Raw genomic sequence first — 24,475 nt, 5'->3', positions numbered from 1 at the left:
ATTCATTCATTTGATTTATAGACTGAATGTTGGGGGCTGTGTTTCGCTGAAAGATTCGTCACATCCTGTCCCGTCGCCTCATGACAGAAATATCATTGCTTTGAACCTTTTATCTGCTTTATGATGTCGTAAATGGGCCTTAACCTCTTTATTTTGACAGTAAATGGGAGAGCACTGGATTCTGTGTATGAGACAAGCTGATCTGAGATAAACCTGGGCCAAATAAGCAGATCAAGTGAAAGCAGATAACTAGCGTCTGGCTGGACGTGTGAAGGGATCAATGCATTTCAGGACAGGAGTAGATGCAAAACTCGCAGAGCTTAGTCAATAGGAAAAGGATACAATGGTATTTCTCTTTCAAAAGGAGGGCATCGAAATGTAATCCTCCTGTTGGAAAGCTTTTTGAGTTATTAATATAGCAGACTCTGTCATGGATAACATGTGAGTTTTCGATAACGTCTTTAGTATTTATCTTTATTTACGAGTAGACTTTGGTTTTTATCTCTGATCAGATGACCTGAAAACTGTCTTAATGCTTATCCCATGGGAACGACATTTGCCATTAAGAACAAAGCAGATGTGCTGCTTTCGGGCTTGTAAACATCCACAAGTAGGATTTCGAGCTGTTTAAGCTATATTTACTTCTCTGGTAAAAATAACGGTGTAGTACCGATGACCTGCAACCTGTCTTAATGCTTATGCCAATCAGAACAAAGCGGATGTACTCTTCTAGACTGTGGGTTTGAGGTGAGCAGGATTTCAAGCTGTTCCGCCTTTATCTGTAATTCTCGAGTCAAAATAACCTGTTATTCTCTGATTTGTCAAAGGGAAAGACTAAAATTAACAACAGTTGTTATACAAATCTTTTTTTTTAGTCTAATGAAGTTTTACAGAGTGGAGGAAGTACTTACAGTGTAAATAATATTACACTGTAGTTATATAATATATGGCAGAGTCCAAGTAAGCTATAGCACGGATCAAATGAGCATTTCTCAAATCCAAATTGTTTATAATGTGGAAGAAGAAGCTCATGGTGAACAGACATTTTCATCCCAGTGTCGACTTTACTTGTTCTGCTTCTGTGGTTAATACATTTCACAGTTTCTGGCTTTCAAACTTGTTTCCAAGCAAACGTGGCAAATAGAAAACAACCCTGTGTGATAGATGAGCTTGCTTGCTTTGCTTGTTTGAGAAGCACCACCACCGTGCCCTCAATGTCCGAATGCAGATTTAGTTGATTTTTAAATGATCTCACTGTAGACTGAAAGAGAAAAAATATTCATATTTTCTTGGTAGTCATTAACTATCGATGCATGAGAATGTGGTGAAAATACCAGATATATCTTTAGAGTTGGTTGAGACCTGGAGTCCAAACAAGGAGTTTGATGTCACATTTGGTGATAGCAATTATGAAGCTAGTTCTTGTTTTCAGTTTTAGTGGCAACAGAATGACAACTTACGCTTAGGATTTTATTATTGCAGGCTGTTTCTCTTGTACCCTATATAATTTCTGCCCTGAGCTTTAAATATTTTGAAAACTTAGAAGCATACAGTTTAAATTAAGCCTCAGGAGCTCATTTTGGCATTTGTGATGCTGTAGTGACAACAAAGTGTGCTAAATATGTGTAAATGTACTGATAGCTTTGCATTTTCTCTTCTTGCTGTCACCTGTTGCAGTCAGCAAATGATCGCCATCCTAATCCTGATTCCTAATCCCTCTGATTTAGAACTATGTCTGCCTTAGTCTGACTGAGAAACAGAAAGCTGGTGGTTTGTGGTAACAGTCGACAATTTAGATCATGTCTCTTAACCTCCTTTAGCACAGTCTTACCATCAAAACAATAAGAGCTAATCCCATGTTTGACTGAAGTCTTCATCCTGTTATGCAATGTTTGAAATGAACCGTGTGAGGGCTTCAGTGGCATATCTGTCTCCTTCATAAATGCTACAAACCTCATATCAAGATGGGTGCCCAAAATATTTCATTGTGATTTTTGGGGGGTTTTCTTCTTCTTCTTTAGACCCCAAAGCAGGGCTGCTAGCCTAAACAAAACTAGGAGTAACTGAGTGTGTATTGTAGTTCGACCAGTAGTACAATACTGGTAATTAAATGATCTAATGGGGAATGGGATGTAGTGGTTGTTCAAGCATTATCGGTTAAGTTGTGCAGTCGAATTGCAGTGAAAGACGAACAGGATGCCACACAAAAACAAATGATAAATTGTCTAGGAAAGCTGGACACAGGCACCATGACATGATTTGTTTTGAAGCCTCAGTTTGAGTATTTTAGTGTTCTCGAAGATGTTTTTAAGTAACACTTTGCTGTGTTAACCATGTGTTAGCAGGTTGCTTAGCAGCTGTATTAGTCAAGGAACAGCCTCCATGACTGGAAGCCAAGTCAGAAGTGTTGAAAACCTCCCATGGTAATGTTTTTGGTCCCTTTCCCTTTCATGACAACCTTACAGTGATAGAACTTTTTAATGACTTGCCTTTTTAAACTTCATTTAGCTTAATTTAGTAGTCCGGCAGTTTTGACAGAGAAGTGAGTGCACATGCAGGTTTTGCTAATAGCTCTTTGCTAGGATTCACATCTGCTAACTAGAATAATCAGTAGTTGTAGTTTTATCCAACAAAATATGCAGCCTGTTGTGTGGTTAATTGTACTAACAGTCCATCCAGAGGCCTGTGCTAAAGTTGTGGTGAGTGAAATTCTAGTATTTTATTATCTAGTTATATAGTTCTAATTTAAAGATATCTGCCTGATCTGTGCAGTGGGCCCATGCACTTGATGGATTCATCCTCGCTACCCAGGCTTAGCTAATAACTTACAGCTACACACTTTTGTCCAGATATGCTCACTTCTAGCTCCAGCTAACATGGCGCACAGATAAATGCTAATCTTGACTCTTCAAAATGGGAAAACAGGGCTTAAAAAATTAATATGTAACTTCATGTTGCCTGTGTCCATCTTTTACATATAGCTATGTTATAAGTGCATTGCACAGACAATTGGTAATTAGTTCAAAAATATAGGACAGAGTTTTTGGACTGGCTGTTAAACTTAATCATACAGCAAATGTGCCTCAGACTGGATTCAGATTTTGAATGCTGGCACAGAGAGTCAAACATGTTCAAATTCAGTCAGTAACAGATTTCTGGGCATTATGGGAGAGAGCACACCAAGCTGTAGAAGAGATCTGACACAATAGCCACTCAGTGCTTTAATATCTATCTGCAAAGTCTAGTTTTTGCTTTCTTCTGCCAAAATTGTACAACAATGCTGTTAGCCTTTTTTAGAGTTAAAAATAGGCAATGTTTTGTTTTTTAAGTTATAGCTGTATATGTCTTTCTAGATACAAATAAAATGGGTTTTGTGATTAAAAAAAATATATCTTTAATTATTTCTATATTCAATTCAATTTTATTTATATATCGCCAAATCACAACAACAGTTACCTCAAGGCGCTTTATATTGTACAGTAGATCCTACAATAATAGATTCAGAGAAAAACCCCACAATCAAATGAACCCCTATGAGCAAGCACTTTGGTGACAGTGGGAAGGAAAAAATCCCTTTTAACAGGAAGAAACCTCCGGCAGTACCAGGCTGAGGGAAGGACGGGGTCGTCTGCTGGGACCGGTGGGGTGAGAGGAGGAAGACAGGATAAAGACATGCTGTGGAAGACAGCTGGAGATTAATAACAAACACGGTTCAATGCAGAGATGTTTATTTACACATACTGAGTGAAAAGGGTGACTGAAAAGGAAAAACTCAATGCATCATGGGAGTCCCCCAGCAGCTTATGACCAATACAGCATAACTAAGGGAGGATTCAGGGACACCTGGTCCAGCCCTAACTATATGCTTTAGCAAAAAGGAAAGTTTTAAGCCTAATCTTGAAAGTAGAGATAGTGTCTGTCTCCCGAATCCAAACTGGAAGCTGATTCCACAGAAGAGGGGCCTGAAAACTGAAGGCTCTGCCTCCCATTCTACTTTTTAAATACTCTAGGAACAACAAGTAGGCCTGCAGTGTGAGAGCAAAGTGCTCAAATGGGGTGATACGGTACTACAAGGTCATTAAGATAAGATGGGGCCTGATTATTTAAGATCTTGTATGTGAGGAGCAGGATTTTGAATTCAATTCTGGATTTAACAGGAAGCCAATAAAGGGAAGCCAAAACAGGAGAAATATGCTCTCTCTTTCTAGTCCCTGTCAGTACCCTTACTGCAGCATTTTGGATTAGCTGAAGGCTTTTCAGGGAGTTTTTAGGACGTCCTGATAATAATTAGTTACAGTAGTCCAGCCTAGAAGTCTAGAATGCATGAACTAGTTTTTCAAACAGTAGTGTGAGCAGAGTGTTCTTTGGATGAAGCACGTGAAGATTATACTGTGAAAACAGAAGTTATCTAAAAGTTTTTAATTAAATTGCTATGCAGATAAACTACTCAAAAACACCCCTGTGTGTTGGAACAGGAAGAGGAAGTGATACTTTACCGCAGAGAGAGCGAACACCAAGTGACAGCGCCACCCGAAGGACAGCACAGTTCTACAAGAAAGATAGATGGATAGATGCAGAATTTTGAATAGTATTATAATCTAATCAGTATAATATAATAATCAGGTGACAGAGAAACAGTCTTCTCTGACACCAATTCAGTTCATTTACTGTTTACATTTACATTTAGTGTTTGAGTATGAGTTCCAATCCAGCTTTCAGACATTTTTTAATTTGTTTTACCAAACTACTGGTACAGATAGCTACAGGCAGATGATCTGATTCATGCAGTATATAATGTATTTATCCTCACCTTCTTCAATCTGTTTTTCTGTGTTCAATCTATACTTCCCTCCCTGTAGCTGTAAGTAAATTCTAGTACAGGAGAATCAGGATGAAAAGATGGCAACCATGCTGTTACCAACGGGTCCTGATGGCTTGCGGCGGTTCACTCGCGAATCCTTGGCTGCCTTGGAGCAGCGGATTGCGGAGGAGCAGGCCAAGAATGCCAAGGGGGCTCAGAAGAAGACAGAGCCACCGAAACCCAGGGTCGACCTGGAGGCAGGGAAGCAACTGCCACGCATCTTCGGTGAAATCCCTCAAGAACTTATTGGGGTGCCGCTGGAAGACATCGATCCATTTTACTACAAGAACCAGAGGGTAAGAGTTTGGGTTTGCTTGTCCCCTTGTGGAAGAAAGGGTTACTGTGAATCAGCACAAGTTTGTTCTGAGTGATGACCGTTGTGCTCGGATGAATAGGATACTACTCCCAATAGGAGTTGTTTGGGTTTTTTTGTAGTTATATGATTTTTATGACTTGACAGCTTGATCTCAACTCAGATTACGTAAAAACCTGTGGAAGTTTTAAGACTACAGTGTTAGCTCTCTTCACTGCCATCATCAAAACACCAAATAATGAAATGTCTTTTGGATGAATGGTTTTCCATATCTCTACTAGAGTTCCAGAAAGAGAATCATTGCAAAGGTGCCCTTATTTGAGTGGTTTGTATGCCCAAACTAATGTATGATGATGATAGCAGTTCTTTTAAATTCTTTTGTATTAACAAAGCTAACTGTCTTTTGCTTAAAGAAACATGTCACAGATATATTGGTTCCAGCAATCACAGACATTATGGGCAGAAACTTATTCATGTTTGCAATAAAATGATCAGTATTGATAAATCTGCCAAAGATTATGTACCATTTAAATTAAAATGAGCACATCAACACTTTTACAGTGGGAGTAGTGGGAGACAAAATTCAGCCTGTTTTAACAGACTGAATCAATATAATTTTTACTGGTTAAAGAAATACTTGACACAAAATGACCATTTTCTGGGGTTTCCTTCATAGAGGCAATTTCTTGGCAACCGTTAAAGAGATTGTAACCATGGCGAATCCCTGGCAATGTTAAAGTTATTTAACCACGTTTATTAATAATCGGCTTGAAAATGAAAGTGTTTGTGGTTACTAATGCAGAATTTTGCTGCTATATTTTCTGCCATGTTCGCTGATGAATGTTCATCTGAATTTGAACACGATATGATAGCGAGCCTCCAAATAAACTGGCATTTTCACAGAACTTAGCAAGTGGCTATTTGGAGCAGCGAGCTGAGACGTGGCCTCTGTGACTGCTTCGCTTTAGATCTCTTGCGGATGCAGAAATAGGATTAGCAAGTTTTGATTTGCTGCTGCCCGTTAATGGGCCGTTTATGGAGAGATGAAAAAAAAAAAGGATGTGGCAGTCATTCTCAGGGTCTCTTTGTTTTGGCATGTGGCGCACTGCTGGATGGGAGGATTATCCAAAGACGGAAAAATATTTAAATAAATGCCACATCTGTTGGGGAAAGGGTCAGCTCCCATTGGAGTTGTCTCCATTATCTCAGCCGGCCTCACTAACAGTGTGGACGGGCACTCATTGCTCGCTCACCTCTTGGAGCCATAAGTGCTCACGGTGAATATTAACACAGATGGTAGCTATATTGTTATCCCTGCTTGGTAAAGACAGCAGCTGAACTGCTGCTCAGACCTGCTGCTGCGATTCACTGTTGTTGTTGTGCACAAAGTGAAAATCATTTTAAGAAATGCTTTTTTTGGTGTGATGTCTTTTCAAAAATGTGATTTCTGTCAATAATGTTATATTTTTCTTTTTTTTCTCCCCCCTTGCAGACCTTTATAGTACTTAACAAAGGGAAGGCCATCTTCAGATTCAGCGCCACATCTGCACTTTACATATTTACTCCATTTCACCTCATCAGAGCGATTGCCATAAAGATTTTAGTTCATTCATATCCTTTTTGGGTTCTCTGCATGTGCCTCTTCCTGCTTTTATTTATCTGTTGAAGGCTCATGTGTTCCTCTTCCCCTGCTACACTTGAAAAGGGACTTTTTAAACCACTAAAAAAAAGGGTGTTCTCTTTAAACTAAAAACATGAATGTCATTTTCCTGACATGTGATAACATGGGGATTAGACTGTGACTCAGATGTCCTGCCGTGAACAAACTAGTTTGAACCATTCCTACTGTAATTTATATATTTTACAATGAAAAGTCCAGATTTCACTTCCTGCTGACAGATAAGCCAATTTGTGATATTTACTGATTTCCCCCCTGTAGGTTTCTATTGGATTTTTCCAGTCCTATTTTTGAAACATCTTTGTGATGGTTCTCTCTGGCATCGCACACTAAATCCCCTCATATCCCTCTTTTAATCTCTGAAATGAAATAAGAGCAAGGAGATTTCACATCATGTGATGGCTGACTATTAGTTGTCAGACAGATGATTTGTAATTTTCCCAAATTTTCCTCCAACTCTCCCCTGTTATAGATTTCACTTCTGTTACTGATTCTCTGAAACATGCAGATTACCGCAGTCGGTTCTGAAGTGCAGGCTAAAAGCCCTCAATACCCAAACTATCGGTTTATTTTATAATGTAATATAATCAATCAGATAATTTAAACTATAGCGAAAAACTTTAATGTTCATTTCAGTGAATTTCTTATCATTTTATGCTAAAGCACTTTAATCTTTGCAATCATTTGTAAAGATTCAGTAGATCCTTTAGTATTTCAGTCCATGTCTCCATATGGGAGATTATGTTTTTCTACCGAGTCGATATTAAATAGAATTTGTTTACATTGTTTTTTATAATCTGCATTTACTGTAGTCTGTAGGTACAAACAGTGACCGTTCATCCTCGTGTATATACTCCACAGGATTACAATAAACCTTTGTTGTTTTATTTGAATACATCGTCTGCTTATCAGAAAAACGTATTTGATTGGGTAACTGTAAATCGTCACCTTACAGTACACATTCCTTAACTCTCTTTTCACATTGTTTAGCTTGTTCATAATGTTCACTATCCTGACCAACTGTTTCTTCATGGCCATGTCTGATCCACCAACATGGACCAAGTACCTGGAGTAAGTTAATGCAGCTTGAAGTTGTTTTCTTGATTCAAAATTGTCTGCATACGTTCTAATGTGTAGTTTGCTGGGGTTTGTTGCTTTGTCAGTGGCAACTGGCAGAATCAATTGACATATGTAAGTATATGATGCATGTGATATATTCGCCATGCTTGAAAACACCACATTTGCATGTTAAGTTGAACCAAGAGAAGAATCTTGCAATATAATGTGTTGTGCATGCTGTAAAGAGGTGGTGAAGCATGCAACAGGCTGTCCACATTCACAGAGACTTTTTTACTTTTTGCAACATCAGGAATTCATTTTTAGTTAATGTGGGAAGAAAAGCAGTTTTGTTTTTTGCAATAGTTTTTCCATTTGTCTTAATCAGTCTCCCGCATTGTTGGTCTTACATACACTGACTGATCACTTCATTAGGTATACCTGTTTAATTGGAGATTATGTATCGGAATTTCAGGAGCGGGACCACGCCTCCAAACACGCTCCTTCCGGTTGTCAACTATATAGGTTCCTCCAGTTCTGCAAGCTGTTCATTCTTGTTTACGTGCCCCACCCTCCCTCCCTCCTTGTTTTCAATTCTTTAACTTCTTCACTTGTATTTAGTACATGGGGATCTGCCTTCGAGGCTTTCCCCAAAACGCTGTCAAACCTAAAATGAGGACGTGGGTCCAGCTAGTGAACTGCTCTTTAATACAAATGTCTAATCAGCCAATCACATGACAGCAACCCAGAGCATTCTGCTATGTAGACATGTTCAGTTTGCCCTGTTGAATTTCGGACCGAGTATCAGAATAGGTGAATTAAAAGACTTTGAATGTGGCGTGATTGTTGTTGTCAGATGGGCTGGTCTGAGTATTTCAGAAGCTACCGGGATTTTCACTAAATTTTTCTGCGCAACCATTGCCGGGGTTTACAGACAACAGTTTGAGAAAGAAAGTATCCAGTGAATGACAGTTCACAATGTTTGAAAATGCCTTGTTAACGCCAGGTAAGAGGAGAACCTCTAATAACTCAAATAATCACTTGTTACAACTAGAAGAAGGCAGAAGAGCATGTCTGAACACCCAGCATTACAATCCTTGAAGCCTACACCAGCAGAAGACCACAGGGGCGACACCTTCTCACCTAAGAGAATGAAACTAAATTCACAAAATTGCAAAAAGGAAGATTGGAAAAATGTTGCTCCATGTGACAGTGACCGTATATCCCGCCTCTCGCCATCCATAAGTGGAATGGATGGATGGAAAAATGTCACCTGGTCTGATGAGTCTCCATTTAATTTGGATGGTAGGGTCAGAATCTGGTGTAAAAAAACATGAAAGCATGGATTCATCTTGCCTGCTTTCAGTTTTTAGACACTGTACCCATCTTCTGATGGCTCTTCCTAGCCACATGTCACAAAGTTCAGATCATCTCAAACTGAAATCTTGAACATGGAAGTGAGTTCACTGTGTGCAAATGGGCTCCACAATTACCAGACCTCAGTCCAATAGAGCAAATTATGGATGTGATGGAACGGGATCTCTGACGAATGTTTCCAGCAGCTGGTTGAATTTGAGGAATCATGAGGAATTAAGGCAGCTCTGAAGTTAAAGGGTATCTTGTAAAGTGGTCAGTGAGTGTATATATGCTCTATAAAGACCATGTAGTTACAAAAACAGATCACCAAACAGGATAATCAATTGTACAATTGCACCATCAGCAGATAAACTGCCTGTGCCACTTATACAGTAAAACAGCACGAAACTCTGAAAAACCACAAACTGAGAAAATGAGTTGTGTGACGCTGTCATCACACTACATGTAGTTTCTTTTTTTTATATCTGTCAGTCTATATATGTTTTAAGATTTGGACTTTATCATGATTTTAGTTATAGTTAGATTTCAAATCTTGGTAGATTTTTTAAAAATGGTGACAAATATTAAACAAGTAGTATTTTTTTTCTTTTTCAAGCTCTTTCAGCAGGCTGCGTCATATCTCAAACACAACTCTTCATTGTTATCTTACTATAAATAGTTTTAGTGTTGAGATGTATTTAAAGCTCCAGTTTGTTTCAGTGTAACGTTGTCCTTGCTGCTAATGCTACATTGTGTTCTCCTACCATGGATCTTTTCCAGGTATACCTTCACTGGTATTTACACATTCGAGTCAGCAATAAAGATATTAGCGAGAGGTTTCTGTACAGTGCCATTCACATTTTTGAGAGATCCGTGGAACTGGCTGGACTTCACGGTGATTATGATGGCGTGAGTACAGATATCATTTCACCATTGCACACATCATCACTGTCTTCTGATTCTCTGAATCTGTGTTTGTATTCTCTTGTGAGGAACAGTTTTTAAGAAAAATGTAATGCAATCATCTGATAAAAACAAAAATCCTCTCCCTCACTTAGTGAAGCAATAATTCTCCGTGGTGATTTGAAACACAACATTTGCTTTGTTACAAAAAAACAAACACTTCTACTGGATCTCATCCTTGAAGCTGCACATGACATGCATATGAATGGATGTGAGCCCTTGCAGCATTGTTTTTGAGAGCAAAGGGCAAAAACAGGAGACTTTAAACAAAAATGTTTTGTTGTAGCCTGTACTCACTGTGCATCCCCAGCACCTAACTCCATGCAGACTAAGTTAGTGACTAGCTATTGAACTTAGTGGAACGTTAAGCAGCTCAACACAAAATAGTTTGAGGTTGGTGGAGACCAAAATATGAGCTAAAAGACGACAAAATGTCAGATTAACATTGACCAGCTGAAAAGCTGTAATATAAACTTGTAACACTACATTCCAGACAAAGATGTGATTTCTCTTCACTTGTTGTATGAATTTCCAGATATTTGACTGAATTTGTAGACCTTGGAAATGTCTCTGCCTTGAGAACCTTTCGAGTACTGCGAGCACTGAAAACCATCTCAGTTATCCCAGGTAAGAGAACAATCAGGTTTCTTTGATTCCTTTTAGTTCTCTCTAAAATGTCTAAATGTTATTCACAAAGGTTTCTGTAATGGTGTCATACAACCAATACATATTGTTTCCTCCCCACACACACACACAAGGTCTAAAGACCATCGTTGGTGCCCTGATCCAGTCTGTGAAGAAGCTGGCAGACGTGATGATCTTGACCGTGTTCTGTCTCAGCGTGTTTGCCCTCATCGGCCTGCAGCTTTTTATGGGGTTACTGCGACAAAAGTGCATCCGCAGTCTCTCGCACTGCGTCAACTCCTCGTTTAGCCCCAACACATCCTTCATCTGCAACAACAGAACCTGGAGCTCCACGGAGGACTTCCTCAGCAGTGAAGGTCAGCCAAAAATAGAAGAGCCTGCTATTGATCATCAGATGTACAGTGCTCTTAACAATGTAATATTTAATACTTTACATATTACAACTTTTTGTATGTTTAACTGGCTTTTCCTCAGATAATTTTTACAAAGTTGAAGGAGCAAAGGATGCCTTAATATGTGGATATGGAAGTGATGCGGGGTAAGTAAACATTCACTTTTCTTACTGCTTCTTAATCTGTTCACCTGTTTGGCTCTTATGTAATATCATATATATATATATATATGTGTGTAGTTACATGTAGCTCAAGGCTCACAAGAAAAGGAGGATTCAATGATAGATGATGTCCTGTCATTTAGGATTCTCAGTCTGTGACTTAGGTATAATATATAGGTAACTGATCCCATTGGAGGGAGAGGTTTCGCCTGAGAGAAGCTGAGCACAAGACAACATGTGGCGTGGATAATCACCACGGCTCCACTGGAGCTCTTCACAGAGAGACATGGCATTGCCAGCTGGAGAGCGGGAGGTCTTTGGAGATTTCATCATCTCAAAAGCTCTGTGCTGTGATTAGGGTAACTGGAGCAGACTAGAACACTTTGGGATTGATATTTTGTTATCATATTTTTATTTCGACTGTACTGAAGCTTTTAACTAGTGCTTCTGACGAACCTGCTTGCTGAGCTAAAATAAGTCAAAACAATGCTAAATATAAGGTCCTTAGATGTAAGTAAATATAGATGTAAATGCATAGGTGAAATGGGTGATGGACTTTGTTCCCAGTCAAAGGCACAGTCTGAAACCATCCAAATATTGCTACTCAGCCTACGCACTGAATAATCCTGTAAATCCAAATGCTTTTGAAACAAGCACAACAGGATGACTCTGCCCAATGCCAGGCCCAGTTCAGGGGTTATAGTGAACTAAATACCCATCTGTGTGAATCTGAAATCCTGTAGCTCCAACAAATGGCTTCCATTAGGTGCTCTTGTTAATAATACAAGATAATGAATGATAGCAAATAAAACATGGTGATGATGTTAAAGCCACTGCAGGGAAGTTTGATGCAGATGTTTTCAATTTATTTGCACGTTAAACAAAGGTGGTTCTATATGAAACCTTATAGGTTTATGTCATGCATTTACTTCATGTACCATTAGCTTGTCATGTTTTTTGGAGAAGCAGGGATAAGCACCTAGAGACAGCAGGAGATGATGTAGCATATTTGCAATGTTTCTCTTTTATGGTGAAGAAATTGTTGAATATGATTCTGTAATTAAACATACCAGAAGCTTTATGTTACGGTAGAAGGCACGCCAGATTCCTTTTATATCAAGAGGAATCAGAGTAATACAATGAAGGGAAAAAACTTGGCCAACCTGAACTTGATTTGTCTGCTTAAACATCGCTGGTCAACCTTGGATGTTGTTGTGGGTTATAGTTTCATATGTTGTATTCTTTTAAGCAGCTTTAGCCACGTGCATCTCACTGAGAGTGATGTTACACAATGTAGTGGTCTTTGCCCTCATGCTATTTCCCTATTTAAATCATGTCTTATATGCTTTTCTCTCCTGACCCTTTAGGTTTTAGATTCAGAGCATTCTCATTTCCAACATACCGACGATTTGTCCCGGCCCGAGGCGTCTAATAGTATGGCGAAAGGTACCCTTCCGCCTCCTTATGAGACGCTCTGGATTCTCAATTGAATCCAACAGAATGCTGCTAGTGGAGATAACACACGCTTTGAGCAGGGGCTCCAGCGGTCCATTCCAGCCTTAACCCTATCAGATCATGTTTTCCAAAGTGATTAATGATCAGAAGATTATAGCCAAGTTTTAGTTACTTTGATTCTAAAATAAAAAAAAAGATTTGTCCACAGTTTATCTAAATGGTCTTTTGTGACCCTCAGCTAGTCACATACTCGAAGCAATCTTCTGGTTGTCACTGGTGGTCACTTCACTTCTACAGCATAGTACTGTTGGATTATGTAAGCTCAGTGATTGTCTCCGGCCAAAAAGTAGCTTTTGGCCGGAGACAATCACTGTGTCAAAAAATAGCTGTTTTTGACATTTGCGTGGACAGAAGTTTTTTTCCTCAAAGAACCAGAAATTTTGTTACAATGGCTGTTATCAATTTTTTGTTGATACCAGTTCAAATTGTTCAAACACTGTCATTAAGAATAAAGTAAATCAACTTTTTATTCTTGAAAAAAGGGCGCACCAAAAATAGCTCCTCTTGCTTCAAAGCTATCCCTTTGCACAATGTTTGTTACAGCTAACCAGGCTAGTGAACTAAAAAACAAAAAATATATATTTTAATAAAAGCAGAGAATATTTAGAGTTAAAATGTTTGAGGAGTTTGACGTTTTCTATAAATGATCAGCTAATGTTTGAATAAGGACCTAATGTTTAGCCGACATTAATAACTAATAATAATAATAATGGATTGGATTTATATAGCGCTTTTCAAGGCACCCAAAGCGCTTTACAATGCCACTATTCATTCACTCACTGGTGGAGGCAGCTACAGTTGTAGCCACAGCTGCCCTGGGGCAGACTGACAGAAGCAAGGCTGCCATATCGCACCATTGGCCCCTCTGGCCAACACCAGTAGGCAAGTAGGGTAAAGTGTCTTGCCCAGGGACACAACGACCAGGACAGAGAGCCCAGGGATCGAACCGGCAACCTTCCGGTTACAGATGCGATTCCCAACCCCCTGAGCCACAGTCGCCCGTGGCTAAAACTAGCATTTTAGCATATATTTAATTCATGCAGATATTTTGTTAGAATAATCAAGAAGAAAAAAAAACCTCTTGATTCTTTTGCTTTGATGTAGTTACTTCTCTAAGGTGGAAAGTTTTTTTCTTCTTCTTCTTCTTGGTTTGTTTGTTTGTTTTGTTTTTGCTTTGTTTTATTATTTGCTTTGAGCCCTGTGTACAGGAGCTGCATGCAAAAAGGCGTAATAAGCAAATGCTTCAGCCAATACCTTTTGATTAGCCTTGTCTCATGCTTTCTTGCTTTGTGGTAGATCTTTGTTCTGTCTTCACTGAGATATTTGAATGCTAATCAATAAAATCAAATCAAATCAAATCAATCAATCAAGTCAAGACAAAAACTGCCAGTATGAATAAGCTAACACTATCTGACTGCCACAACTCCAGTTTTTATATAGAATTCAAAGAACAATTAAAAAATACATATTTATATTTAATTTGCAACTTATAATCCTTCCCATTCCCAGTTATAGTTATTATGAGTGTAGTCACATATTTTTAGAGGCAACAGAATCCAGCCACCCTTTAGTTTTTAATCCCTCTCCTCCAAAAGCACAGGACCTTAATCTCCCAAGAAGTACCGTCTGATTCAGTAATTTGTGTTGAAGTCAGAGCAAAAGATTTGGACGGGGAAATGATGTCACTAAACTCACTTAAATAGTGGGTCAGTAAGATCAGGCGAGACCTACCCAGCTGTCCCACCTACAAGTCACTACATGTGAACTTTCTTTTGTTGCCCGCTTTTTGTGTTTTTGCCATTTGTGGAGCTCTAACAGAGCGCTGCAATCGATACAGCAGAGTTTGAACCTTTTTGTTGTTTTTAATGGCGTCTTTGTCCCCTTTTATTTTAACATTGCTACATCATCATCAAGAAAATGCATTTTGTTGCACTTACTGCATTTTTAAAAAACTTTCTCTCCAGCTAAACTGCAGCTAAAGCAAGAGTGGCACAGATTCGTGACATGCTTGACAGGTTAAAGATACCATAAGGTAGCTTATGGTTTTACTGGCAGATAACTGAGATGGCCTCTTAACTTGTGCAACATTTTTAGATGGAACTTTCTGAGGCTGGCTGTGGAGGAGAGCAAGATATTAAGCAGGTCAGGATGGAGGACGTAAAACATAGAGGATGCTTAATCTTTTGAGTGTATTCCAACAAGTAATCCCTGAGTAGATTTCCAAATTAAAGCTTTGGATACGTTATGATGACACACACACACAGTCACACACATGCGCATAGCCCCCATCACGCCTACTGTAGAGTCGAGGCAAGTGCTTATCCCCTTACATCTTAAAACCACTATGCATTAAGGATTATGACTGATTGTATTGAAAGTTTCCACTTTTGCCCTGAGCTGGAGCGATGCGGGCAGGAAACTCACCGCCTTAGCCCCACCCAGGAAAAAAAACTGTTGCCACCGACAGATGTTATTTCCTGCTGTTATACAAACAGCAGGAAATTGATGTTGTCCTCACATATATAATATTAAAAAAAACCAAACATTGTAAACATGGAGCAAAGGGCTTTAATAGAGGTCTAACACACCCGACCCTGTGTTAGCTGTGCTCCAATGATTGCACAAGATGACTTGTAAAATCAATTATTATTCATATTTTGCCTTTCTTTTCACATGTCGCTTTTTAGATTTTTGGCTGCATGCTTCCTATAATTCCAGTAAGCAACAGGTTAATAAAATCATAAGGCCTTTTCAACTGGAGGAACTGCAGATTGCATCACTCAGCAGTGGCTTCATTTTCAGCTCCCTGGGTTTCCTCTTTGGATTAACTTAAAAAATCAATAAGTGTTGTCCTTTTTAGCTCTTACCCCAACTTCCTCAAGAGGCTTTGAGGAAGTTGGGGTAGACCGCCACTGTCGCCATGGGTTTGTTCTTAATGACGTGTGGTTAAAAGAATGAAATGGGGGTACTGCTTTACCTCATAGTTTGAGCAGCTGACCATATACCCCAAGGCTAAATTCAGCTGCCCGGGTTCAACTCTGACCCAAGGTGCTTTTACCTTTGTCTTCCCCAACTCACTCATTCCCTGCTTTCCTTTCTAATCAAGGCAAAAGCCCCCAAACAGTAAAGTAAAAAAATAAAAGGGAATTTTTGCTCAGTGTACTATGGTAGAGAATTCATATAAAAATAACTTCCTAGAGCCTGAGAACAGATATATATAGTAATAGTAGTAATAGCAAGTGGTAAAAATGCATGAAAAAACAAACTTGCAGAATACTTAGATGTGATGCACAGCTGAGTTATATCTGTGTGTATCAGCAGCTGCTCCATTGGGCAGTTGCTATAGAGACTAATGGGACATGAACTCTGCAGGCACCTTGTTCACAATTACAAAACTACGAAAGGACTCTCACATTTTTGTAGCTGTTTAATGGACAACAGTGGATTAACAAGCATATCATTGAGTGCAGTTTATTCATTTATAAACTGCATACAGAGGCACCTAGTCTGAGCACCTACAGAAAGTTGCTCAGACTTGATTGCAGAATGACACGATGAAAACATGGAATAGTGATGATTACAGGAAATATTGTTAGCTAAACTTAGTGATATGACACCTTCCATGCATTGTTTACCATTGTATTATTATTTTCATTTTTAATTAAGCTGCAGTTTATTTTCCAGACTAGTCATTTCATGTGTAAAGTATATAAAATGTTCCAAAGTCAAGTTATAAGTACTGTGCTGAAAATGATCTCAGACGTAAGAATTAATCACCAGCACACCAGGGCCGCTTTACATGGATGTCAATCATCAGTAACCTATACTCTCCTTGGTGGTTTATCTCGGATCTGCCCTCGTCGCATCACCAGCTAGTCGCTCAATGTCATTGAGGTTGTATGGTCTGTTAAAGTGAATTGTTCTGAGTTTAGACCCAACATGGTCTTTCATTGGACATTGCCGTATATCACTTCCTGTCAGGAAGCAGCTTTAGTTGACAGGAACTCAGCAGTATACTTGGCATGTTTGCTTGAAGACGCATTAAGCTGCAGTGTATAGGAAGCTCCACATAGTGCACATAGGAAGTGATTTGCAGTTGTGACCAGAGACAATAGAAAATCAATGGCATGTGGCATCTTCAAGCAAACACAAGGTGGAAATTTCCGGGATAAACTTTACAGTTGGGAGTACACTCGGAGTCTTGTAGAAATCACAGTCTCCATTAGCACGTGCTCCGAAAGCCTCTTTAAGCTGACAAACTTGACAAAGACTAAAACAAAGGACAGTTATTTTTTACAGGCATGATACTGTTTTCAGTTAGTGTGCATTTTTTTTAAAATAAAGTTTTCCTTTTGACAAAAGTCGAATTTTTAAATCACAACATTTGTTTAGATGCCGAGTTGACAGAAAGATTTTTGCTAATTTTGCTCAACAATGTTGATATGAAATAAACTAAATGTGCATTGATTAACAGAGGTGAACAGATTGGTGTGAGTGATGTAGCAGAGGGCCAGCCTGACAGGAAGATGTCGCTGGCCTCACACAGCATCCTCTGCCCTCGCTGCTGGATATTAGTGAGCTGGCGTGTTGGTGAGATCCACAGCTGTTCTCACAGCAGCGCTCTTCCGCCCAGCTGTTTGCCTGCCATTATGAAATTATTCCACACTGAGATTGACATGGCAGTCCAGCTTGTTCTCAGCTGCTGGACTTAAATATTTGCTGTAATGCCACTATGTTGACAATGAAGATCAGAGGCGCTGGAATCGAGCTGATTTTTTTTTCCTGCTGCAATTTGATATCCATCTGGCTAATCTCTTTTTGCTCCAGTGCATTTTAGTGCTCCTGTCTGAAACAGGTTTCAAGTGCCGTCTTCTTTGAAATAACGGTGATGATAGTACGTACTTACTGACTCATCTCCCAGTTTTCTCTGTGAAGTCAAAGGCCGCAGAGCCACATGTAGAATGTTTTTAACTCTGGGAAAGCAGCACGCACACCGGCACGGCTATATCTCTCCGCAGCTGCTTTTAATTTCCTGTGTTCGGCCTTTGTTTATCAGTCCTGGCCTCTAATCATTTATCTTCTACCTCTCAATCATTTGCACATTACAGGAAGTGTCCAGAAGGATTTGACTGCCTAAAAGTAGGGAGGAATCCAAACTATGGCTACACCAGCTTTGACACTTTCGGCTGGGCTTTCCTGGCACTTTTCCGTCTCATGACGCAGGACTACTGGGAAAAACTGTTTCACCAGGTGCAATTTTCTACTTTTGGTTTTTTCATCTATCAGCATCCTGTAGTTACAACCTTCAACTTAAAAGTTCAATTTTCCTCTTATAGGTTCAGTGTTTTCAGCAGTGGCTCTAAGAGGTCAAACGCATTGCAACTTAAGGAAACACCAACAAACAGAAAAACGTCACCAAAGCTCACAAAAAAAACAATAGAAGTTGAATAAAACACAATAGAAACAGAAAAACAACTCAAACGCTCACAAAGAAAAGACCCTTAGAAAACACAACAGAAGCATTTTTGGGGACAGAACAGCTGTGGAAGTGACGAGCTAACGCTGAAATGTACGAGCAAACATGTATTTACAGTGTCTTGCTATTAAAACACAGATTACCTGCATCTTCTGCCTCACTTCAGTCTTTCACATGTTCTGGTTTCTGTTACTTAAGCAGATGTTTCATCACTTTGTCTCCCAGATTTGTTCTTTTCTACTTCCTTTTGTTTTCCTTCTGTTTAGTTTTTTTCCCATGTCCTTTGTTCTTTATTCAACTTCTGTTGTCTTTTTGTGAGCTTTCGGAGCGTTTTTCTATTTGCTGGTCTTCTCTGGGGCCAAAGTAGTTTTCACTTTCACAAAGAATCAGTAACTGGGTGACATAGTGGAGAAACACAACTAACATACTTAAACGGATATTGAATAAGACGTCACTTCACAAAGTGGCCAGAAACCTTTTTGTACTGACCTGTGTTGTTTAGCTTTAGCATATGATCTGCCTTATGACTATACACAGTGCTGAACCAGTGACTCTGGTGAATTTGCTTTTATTGCCTTTACTTTCTTTGATTCCCACAGACTCTGCGCTCAGCTGGGAAGACCTACATGATCTTCTTTGTTCTAGTGATCTTCATGGGCTCTTTCTACCTGGTCAACCTTATCCTGGCTGTGGTGGCCATGGCCTACGAGGAGCAGAATCAGGCAACCATCGCTGAGGCCTGGCAGAAGGAGAGAGAGTTTCAGATGGCCATGGAACACCTGAGAAGAGAGCAAAGAGTAAGTGCGGTGCATTGTCATATTTTCATGTGCGCCTTCAGCTGAAGACAGACACAACTGTAACTCTTTCAAACAATTTCATCCCATGTGAAGCTGGCAGCAAAAAGACAAGCACAGGAGACAGACTCAGTGTTGTCCCCGGAGCTGTCTCCATTCTGTGTGAAGTACACAGGAAGTATACGAAGAAGCAGCAGCAGAAGAAGAAGATCTCACAGAACGCTGTCCGAAGAAACGGCAGAAGAAGCTGCAGAACAGAAGATGGAGCCCCTGGAAGAAGTAATGGTATGTAACCTTAAGGAGCGCGCTGTCGAGTTGTTAATGGTTGAAACCACAGAAGCTAATGCGTTCTTCCATATTTCTGTAGCCTCCCCTGTCCCCCCTGCCGGCCCACCCTCTGCTGGCCACGCTATCCTCTCACCCGCTCAGCACCAGACGAGGAAGCCAGAACAGCATCTTCAGCTCCTTCCGCGTTCGCAACAACTCAGAGGCCGACTTCGCGGACGACGAGTACAGCGTTCACGGAGACGTCTTCAGGAGTCGCACCAGTTCGACAGCGACGCCATGGAAGAGGAGAACGGGCAGCGTGAGAAGCCACTGCTCCCAAATCTTCACCCCCAGCCTCAATGTCAACGGTCGACTGAACATCTCCCTCGACCACAATGGAGTCATGACTATGGGTCTGCTCACCCCTACGTCCATGCCAGCTCACAGCATGGAGAGAGTCAGGGAAGACACAGTGAGTGACGGAGCCGTTGTTATGAGACTGTTCTGAAAAGTTTAAATATGAGTTTATAAGAACATGACAATACAGCCTTGTTTGTTTGTTTTTTAGATATTTTCTGTTTGCCAGAAGCCCTCCAGCACAGAGGAGACAGTTCCAAGGCCTCTCCTGCAACCTTCCCCCACAGTGACAGATCCATCCCCCGTGCGCAGGAAAAGGGGCCTGAGCTCTGTCAGCTTTTATAGTGATGCCATGGACGGTGCGTCCATTTCACTGTTTAAGGAAGTGTTCAGAAATTACATCCCTTTTTGGGGATATATAAAGCTAGCTTAGCAAAAGGGTTGGAAACAGCTAGCCTGGTCTTGTCTGAAGGTTACTAGATCCTCTACATGTTGCTAAATAACATATCCAGGAAGTTATTACATCAGAAAATAGTGTAACAAATGCATATATCTCCCATTATTTCTTTAGTACTGTTTTGTGTCATTAAGCAGATGATACCTAACATATTTAAGGTCCCAGTAGGTGGATTTTGCTACTTCCCAAACAAAGCCAAACCAGCTTTCCCCCTGATTTCTGTATTTATGCTCAGCTGTTATAATGAAGGCATAGTAGAAGAAATTAGAACTGGTTTTCTCAACCAACCCTCCACCTGCCCAAATAACATTTAACTTTAGTTAACTTTGCTAGCAGAAGGACCCTAGAATCGCCGCTGGTTTCAGGTTTTAGCTGTTCAAAAATGATCAAGTTATCTGCAGATATAAATCATTTCCGTGTGGTGTCTCTGCAGAGCTGGAGGAGTCGAGGCAAAAGTGCCATCCCTGCTGGTACACGTATGCCAAGAAGTATCTGATATGGGACTGCTGCCCCTGGTGGCTGAAGCTGAAGGAGTATGTGAAGCTAATGGTGATGGATCCTTTCCTGGATCTTGGTATCACCATATGCATTGTGCTGAACACCCTCTTCATGGCACTTGAACACTACCCCATGACTGATGAGTTCAACACCATGCTCTCAGTGGGCAATCTGGTAAGAGGGTTTTAAAGATACCAGAGGGATGTTTCCAGCTTTTAACACACTTTCTATAAGTGCTGTCGGGTGCTAGATAAGGAGAGGAGAGTGGAACAGAGAGGAAACTGAACTGGCCGGCATTCAGATAATCCGTCTCTGTTTGCAGACAGGTTGATTTTTAAAGCAGGTGCAGGACAGGAGGTCAAATACAGTGATGCTGATCCGCTGTCAAAGATTCTGTTTTAGACTATTTGCGATTATCTTTAATAACATGGAGTATTTTTAGCAAGAGGTGGAATTGATTTCCTGTTGTTCTGTTTTGAAATCTCTTCCTACCGGTGAATTTTAGACTCTGACAGAGATTTGGTAAATAAATAAATACATTAATACATTAAGTAATTTTAAAATTATATAACTTTATATGTACCTTTATATGAATAAATTAAAAACGACAACAAAAATGAAATAACACATTGAAATACATTGTTATATTTTCTGTTGAACTAAGGTTTGTGTGCAGAAACCTTCACTGAAATGTTTTTAGTTCACTCATTAATAAAATTCAAATTACACATCTTTTGAAGGCGGTTGTGTAAAATTGTTTATTTGTGGTCAACAAAAGAGAAACAACTCATCTAAAAGACAGTGAATGCTCTACTAATTAAGCTGTAGCTATATAATATTCCTAGTGTTTTGCTGGATTTTTCACCTCTAAATGTCCTTTTGTCACTCTGTGTTTTTTTTCTAGGTGTTCACTGGTATATTTACAGCTGAGATGGTACTGAAGCTGATTGCCATGGACCCCTATTACTACTTCCAACAGGGCTGGAACATCTTTGACGGCGTCATTGTTTGCCTCAGTTTAATGGAGCTGGGCCTCTCCAATGTGGAGGGACTGTCCGTCCTGCGATCTTTCAGATTGGTGAGGGAAATCTTGTTCATTCTCTGTGTTACTTTGAAGAAAATTGATTAATTATTTCCGATTGATCAGCTCCTGATGAACAGAAGACAAAACCTAGACACGGGAGCAGATTCAACTATTTGCAATGGGAAACAGACAGCTGATGAACTAAGGGTTCTCGGATGGGTGAAGTCTAAGATAAAAATATGGACAAAGCATAATATGTCCATTAAAAAAATGATGATACCTAGGAACAGAGTTGTCAGAGTTGCACATTATATCTAATAATCAGACTACATCTAAAAACATAAAAGTCTCTTAAGGTTTTAACTCTGAAGTCTAGTTAACTTGTGCAACTTGTACAGTGTAATAGTCAGTCTATTCTGAAGATGCAGCATCATTTGTCTTCACATTTCTCTTATCATAAGTTGCGAGTCTTCAAGCTGGCAAAATCCTGGCCCACTCTCAACACTCTCATCAAGATCATCGGCAACTCGGTGGGCGCCCTGGGAAACCTGACGCTGGTGCTGGCCATCATTGTTTTCATCTTCGCTGTGGTGGGAATGCAGCTATTCGGCAAGAACTATCAGGACTGTGTCTGTAAGATCTCCTTTGACTGTCAGATGCCTCGCTGGCACATGAAGGACTTCTTCCACTCCTTCCTGATTGTGTTCAGGGTCTTGTGCGGCGAGTGGATCGAGACCATGTGGGACTGTATGGAAGTGGCTGGCCAGCCCCTCTGCATCCTGGTCTTCATGTTGGTCATGGTCATAGGGAACTTGGTGGTAAGTTATTATGACTTGGCATTTAAACTCTAACCTGTTTAAGGTTATGTTGAGTGATAGTCTATATTTTTTGTACCGGCAAAGCTCACAAAAAGATTAAACTCAACAAGAGTTTCTTTTGAGAAGTGTCTGTGTGGCCTTTCCCCTGTTCCTCTGTGCTGTAAAGTTCAGACAGTAGAAATGAGTCAACCACAGTGTTGCACTGAGTGACATTTACCTCAGTCCTACATGCACCACATTGCTGCTGCAAATGCCAACTACAGGATCAGGCACGAGGTGCAGTCAAAAAGCTGGAAAATGAATCCAGTCCTAATTTAAACTATCTGATCCCTCCTTCACGTTCTTTCATTGGAAAGCTCTCACTGGAAGTCCTGTTCTGATCAGCTGCGCTTGCATAGAGAGCAAACATCAACTTCTGTCACAAACTGACCAACTTTCATGCCGCAACCGTCACATTGCTCATAGCAGTGATCTCAAAGTCATAGCCACCCGACTCAGAGAGCATCCTCACATCATGTCAGGAGCACAGGCAACATGGTTGTTCACCAGAAATGACCCCAAAGTCAAACTTTCAGTGTGGAAATTACTGTCACATCACCATGTGGTAGCAAGTCATTCCCCACCACCCTGAGATTTGCTTCCAACTGTGCAGTTAAATTACCAACTGTGCAGGAACTGGAGCAGCACTTCCCCGGGAAATTACCTGGAAGGGGAGACTGAGAAAATTAAAGTTTGTTATTTTTGAACATACCTTAAATGTTTAGGTCAGTGGCTGAACTACTCTGAAAACGGACTTGTTAAAAAAAGGTGTCCAGGCAGTACGTGGAATTACTCAGCCTATTTAAACATATAGAAGTATGGATTTTTGTAAGCATTACAAAATGATTGAATCCATTGCTCCTTAATAAAGATTTAAAAAAATGGAGGATATGTGGAGGGTATGAGTGTATCATTTGTCTTTAACAGAAGAAGTGCTTTTGATGTTCAGGCAAAGTTGTGACAGGCAAAGTTATCCTTTAAACAGTATTTGATGACTAAGAGCGATGCAGTAGCGTTTCAATGCTACCAAATCCACTTGGTGATGTCACAAGTAATCTGGGATTACGTGGCACAAGAGAGGACTGCTGATTGTGTATTATGTGAATGGACCATCCTTCAAGTTAATTATGTTAAAATTTGCAAGCTGTATTAGTTTGTATATCTGTAAATGAGCAACTCTTCAGCATGCTGTATTAAATGAAAGTGTCATGGTCTTGCTTCAGATTAGATTTAGCAGAGTTTCTACCAAATTTAATAGATTATAGATTTATGAGATGTGCAGATCATTTCGTTCTATTTTCACTTGCATTTTTACACATCACCTCAACTTAAAAACCCTCTGTTATTTGTGCTGCATCATATGTGTATTATCTACACATGTTGCCGTGCAAACTGAAGCGACAAGAGACAAACTCAGTGCTGGAGCAGCTTTACTGCCCTTTTATCCACCACTAATGAGCTAAGCCTTACGGGTGAAATGGGGACCCAAGTGTTGCACAAACACCGCAGAGCGTTCACCCCGTTTAACACCAAGTTTTGATTTTTACTCATTTTGCAAGCCAACACATGCAGCTGTTAAAAAAAACAGCAGTTAATTCAGTTTTAATTGTATACGCCCACCCACATTCACTGCTCCTCCCATATGGCCAGCCGTTTCCTGTGAGCTGATATTAAAGAATACAAAAGTGCGCTGAATTTGCAGGATTTGTTTATAGTCAACGTTGTTTTGCTTTGAATGTGGTGTCGTTCCAGTGGTGATCCTGGTAATAGAAATACATGCAGAAATAGTTGTATTTTAGTATAGC

At 40.0% G+C, this 24,475-nt stretch overlaps 1 protein-coding gene across 1 annotated transcript in view; it reads left to right on the top strand.

The window, feature by feature from the left end:
* LOC309693252 (sodium channel protein type 2 subunit alpha-like) overlaps positions 1 to 24,475 on the top strand; it is a 45,147-nt gene that overhangs the window by 4,868 nt on the left and 15,804 nt on the right. The window contains exons 2-17 of the mRNA XM_082512315.1: positions 2,343 to 2,423; positions 4,860 to 5,157; positions 6,667 to 6,787; positions 7,836 to 7,923; positions 10,045 to 10,173; positions 10,763 to 10,854; positions 10,986 to 11,228; positions 11,347 to 11,410; positions 18,049 to 18,190; positions 19,016 to 19,213; positions 19,307 to 19,495; positions 19,578 to 19,949; positions 20,046 to 20,193; positions 20,725 to 20,963; positions 21,694 to 21,867; positions 22,275 to 22,631. Of these exons, the coding sequence (XP_082368441.1) occupies positions 4,900 to 5,157; positions 6,667 to 6,787; positions 7,836 to 7,923; positions 10,045 to 10,173; positions 10,763 to 10,854; positions 10,986 to 11,228; positions 11,347 to 11,410; positions 18,049 to 18,190; positions 19,016 to 19,213; positions 19,307 to 19,495; positions 19,578 to 19,949; positions 20,046 to 20,193; positions 20,725 to 20,963; positions 21,694 to 21,867; positions 22,275 to 22,631 (2,814 nt within the window). The 5' untranslated portion in view covers positions 2,343 to 2,423; positions 4,860 to 4,899. The remainder of the gene's footprint in view (positions 1 to 2,342; positions 2,424 to 4,859; positions 5,158 to 6,666; positions 6,788 to 7,835; positions 7,924 to 10,044; positions 10,174 to 10,762; positions 10,855 to 10,985; positions 11,229 to 11,346; positions 11,411 to 18,048; positions 18,191 to 19,015; positions 19,214 to 19,306; positions 19,496 to 19,577; positions 19,950 to 20,045; positions 20,194 to 20,724; positions 20,964 to 21,693; positions 21,868 to 22,274; positions 22,632 to 24,475) is intronic.

Source organism: Aulonocara stuartgranti (genome assembly GCF_965226115.1).
Source record: "Aulonocara stuartgranti genome assembly, chromosome: 18".
NCBI lineage: Eukaryota > Metazoa > Chordata > Actinopteri > Cichliformes > Cichlidae > Aulonocara > Aulonocara stuartgranti.
This window is presented reverse-complemented; position numbering and strand designations above follow the sequence as displayed.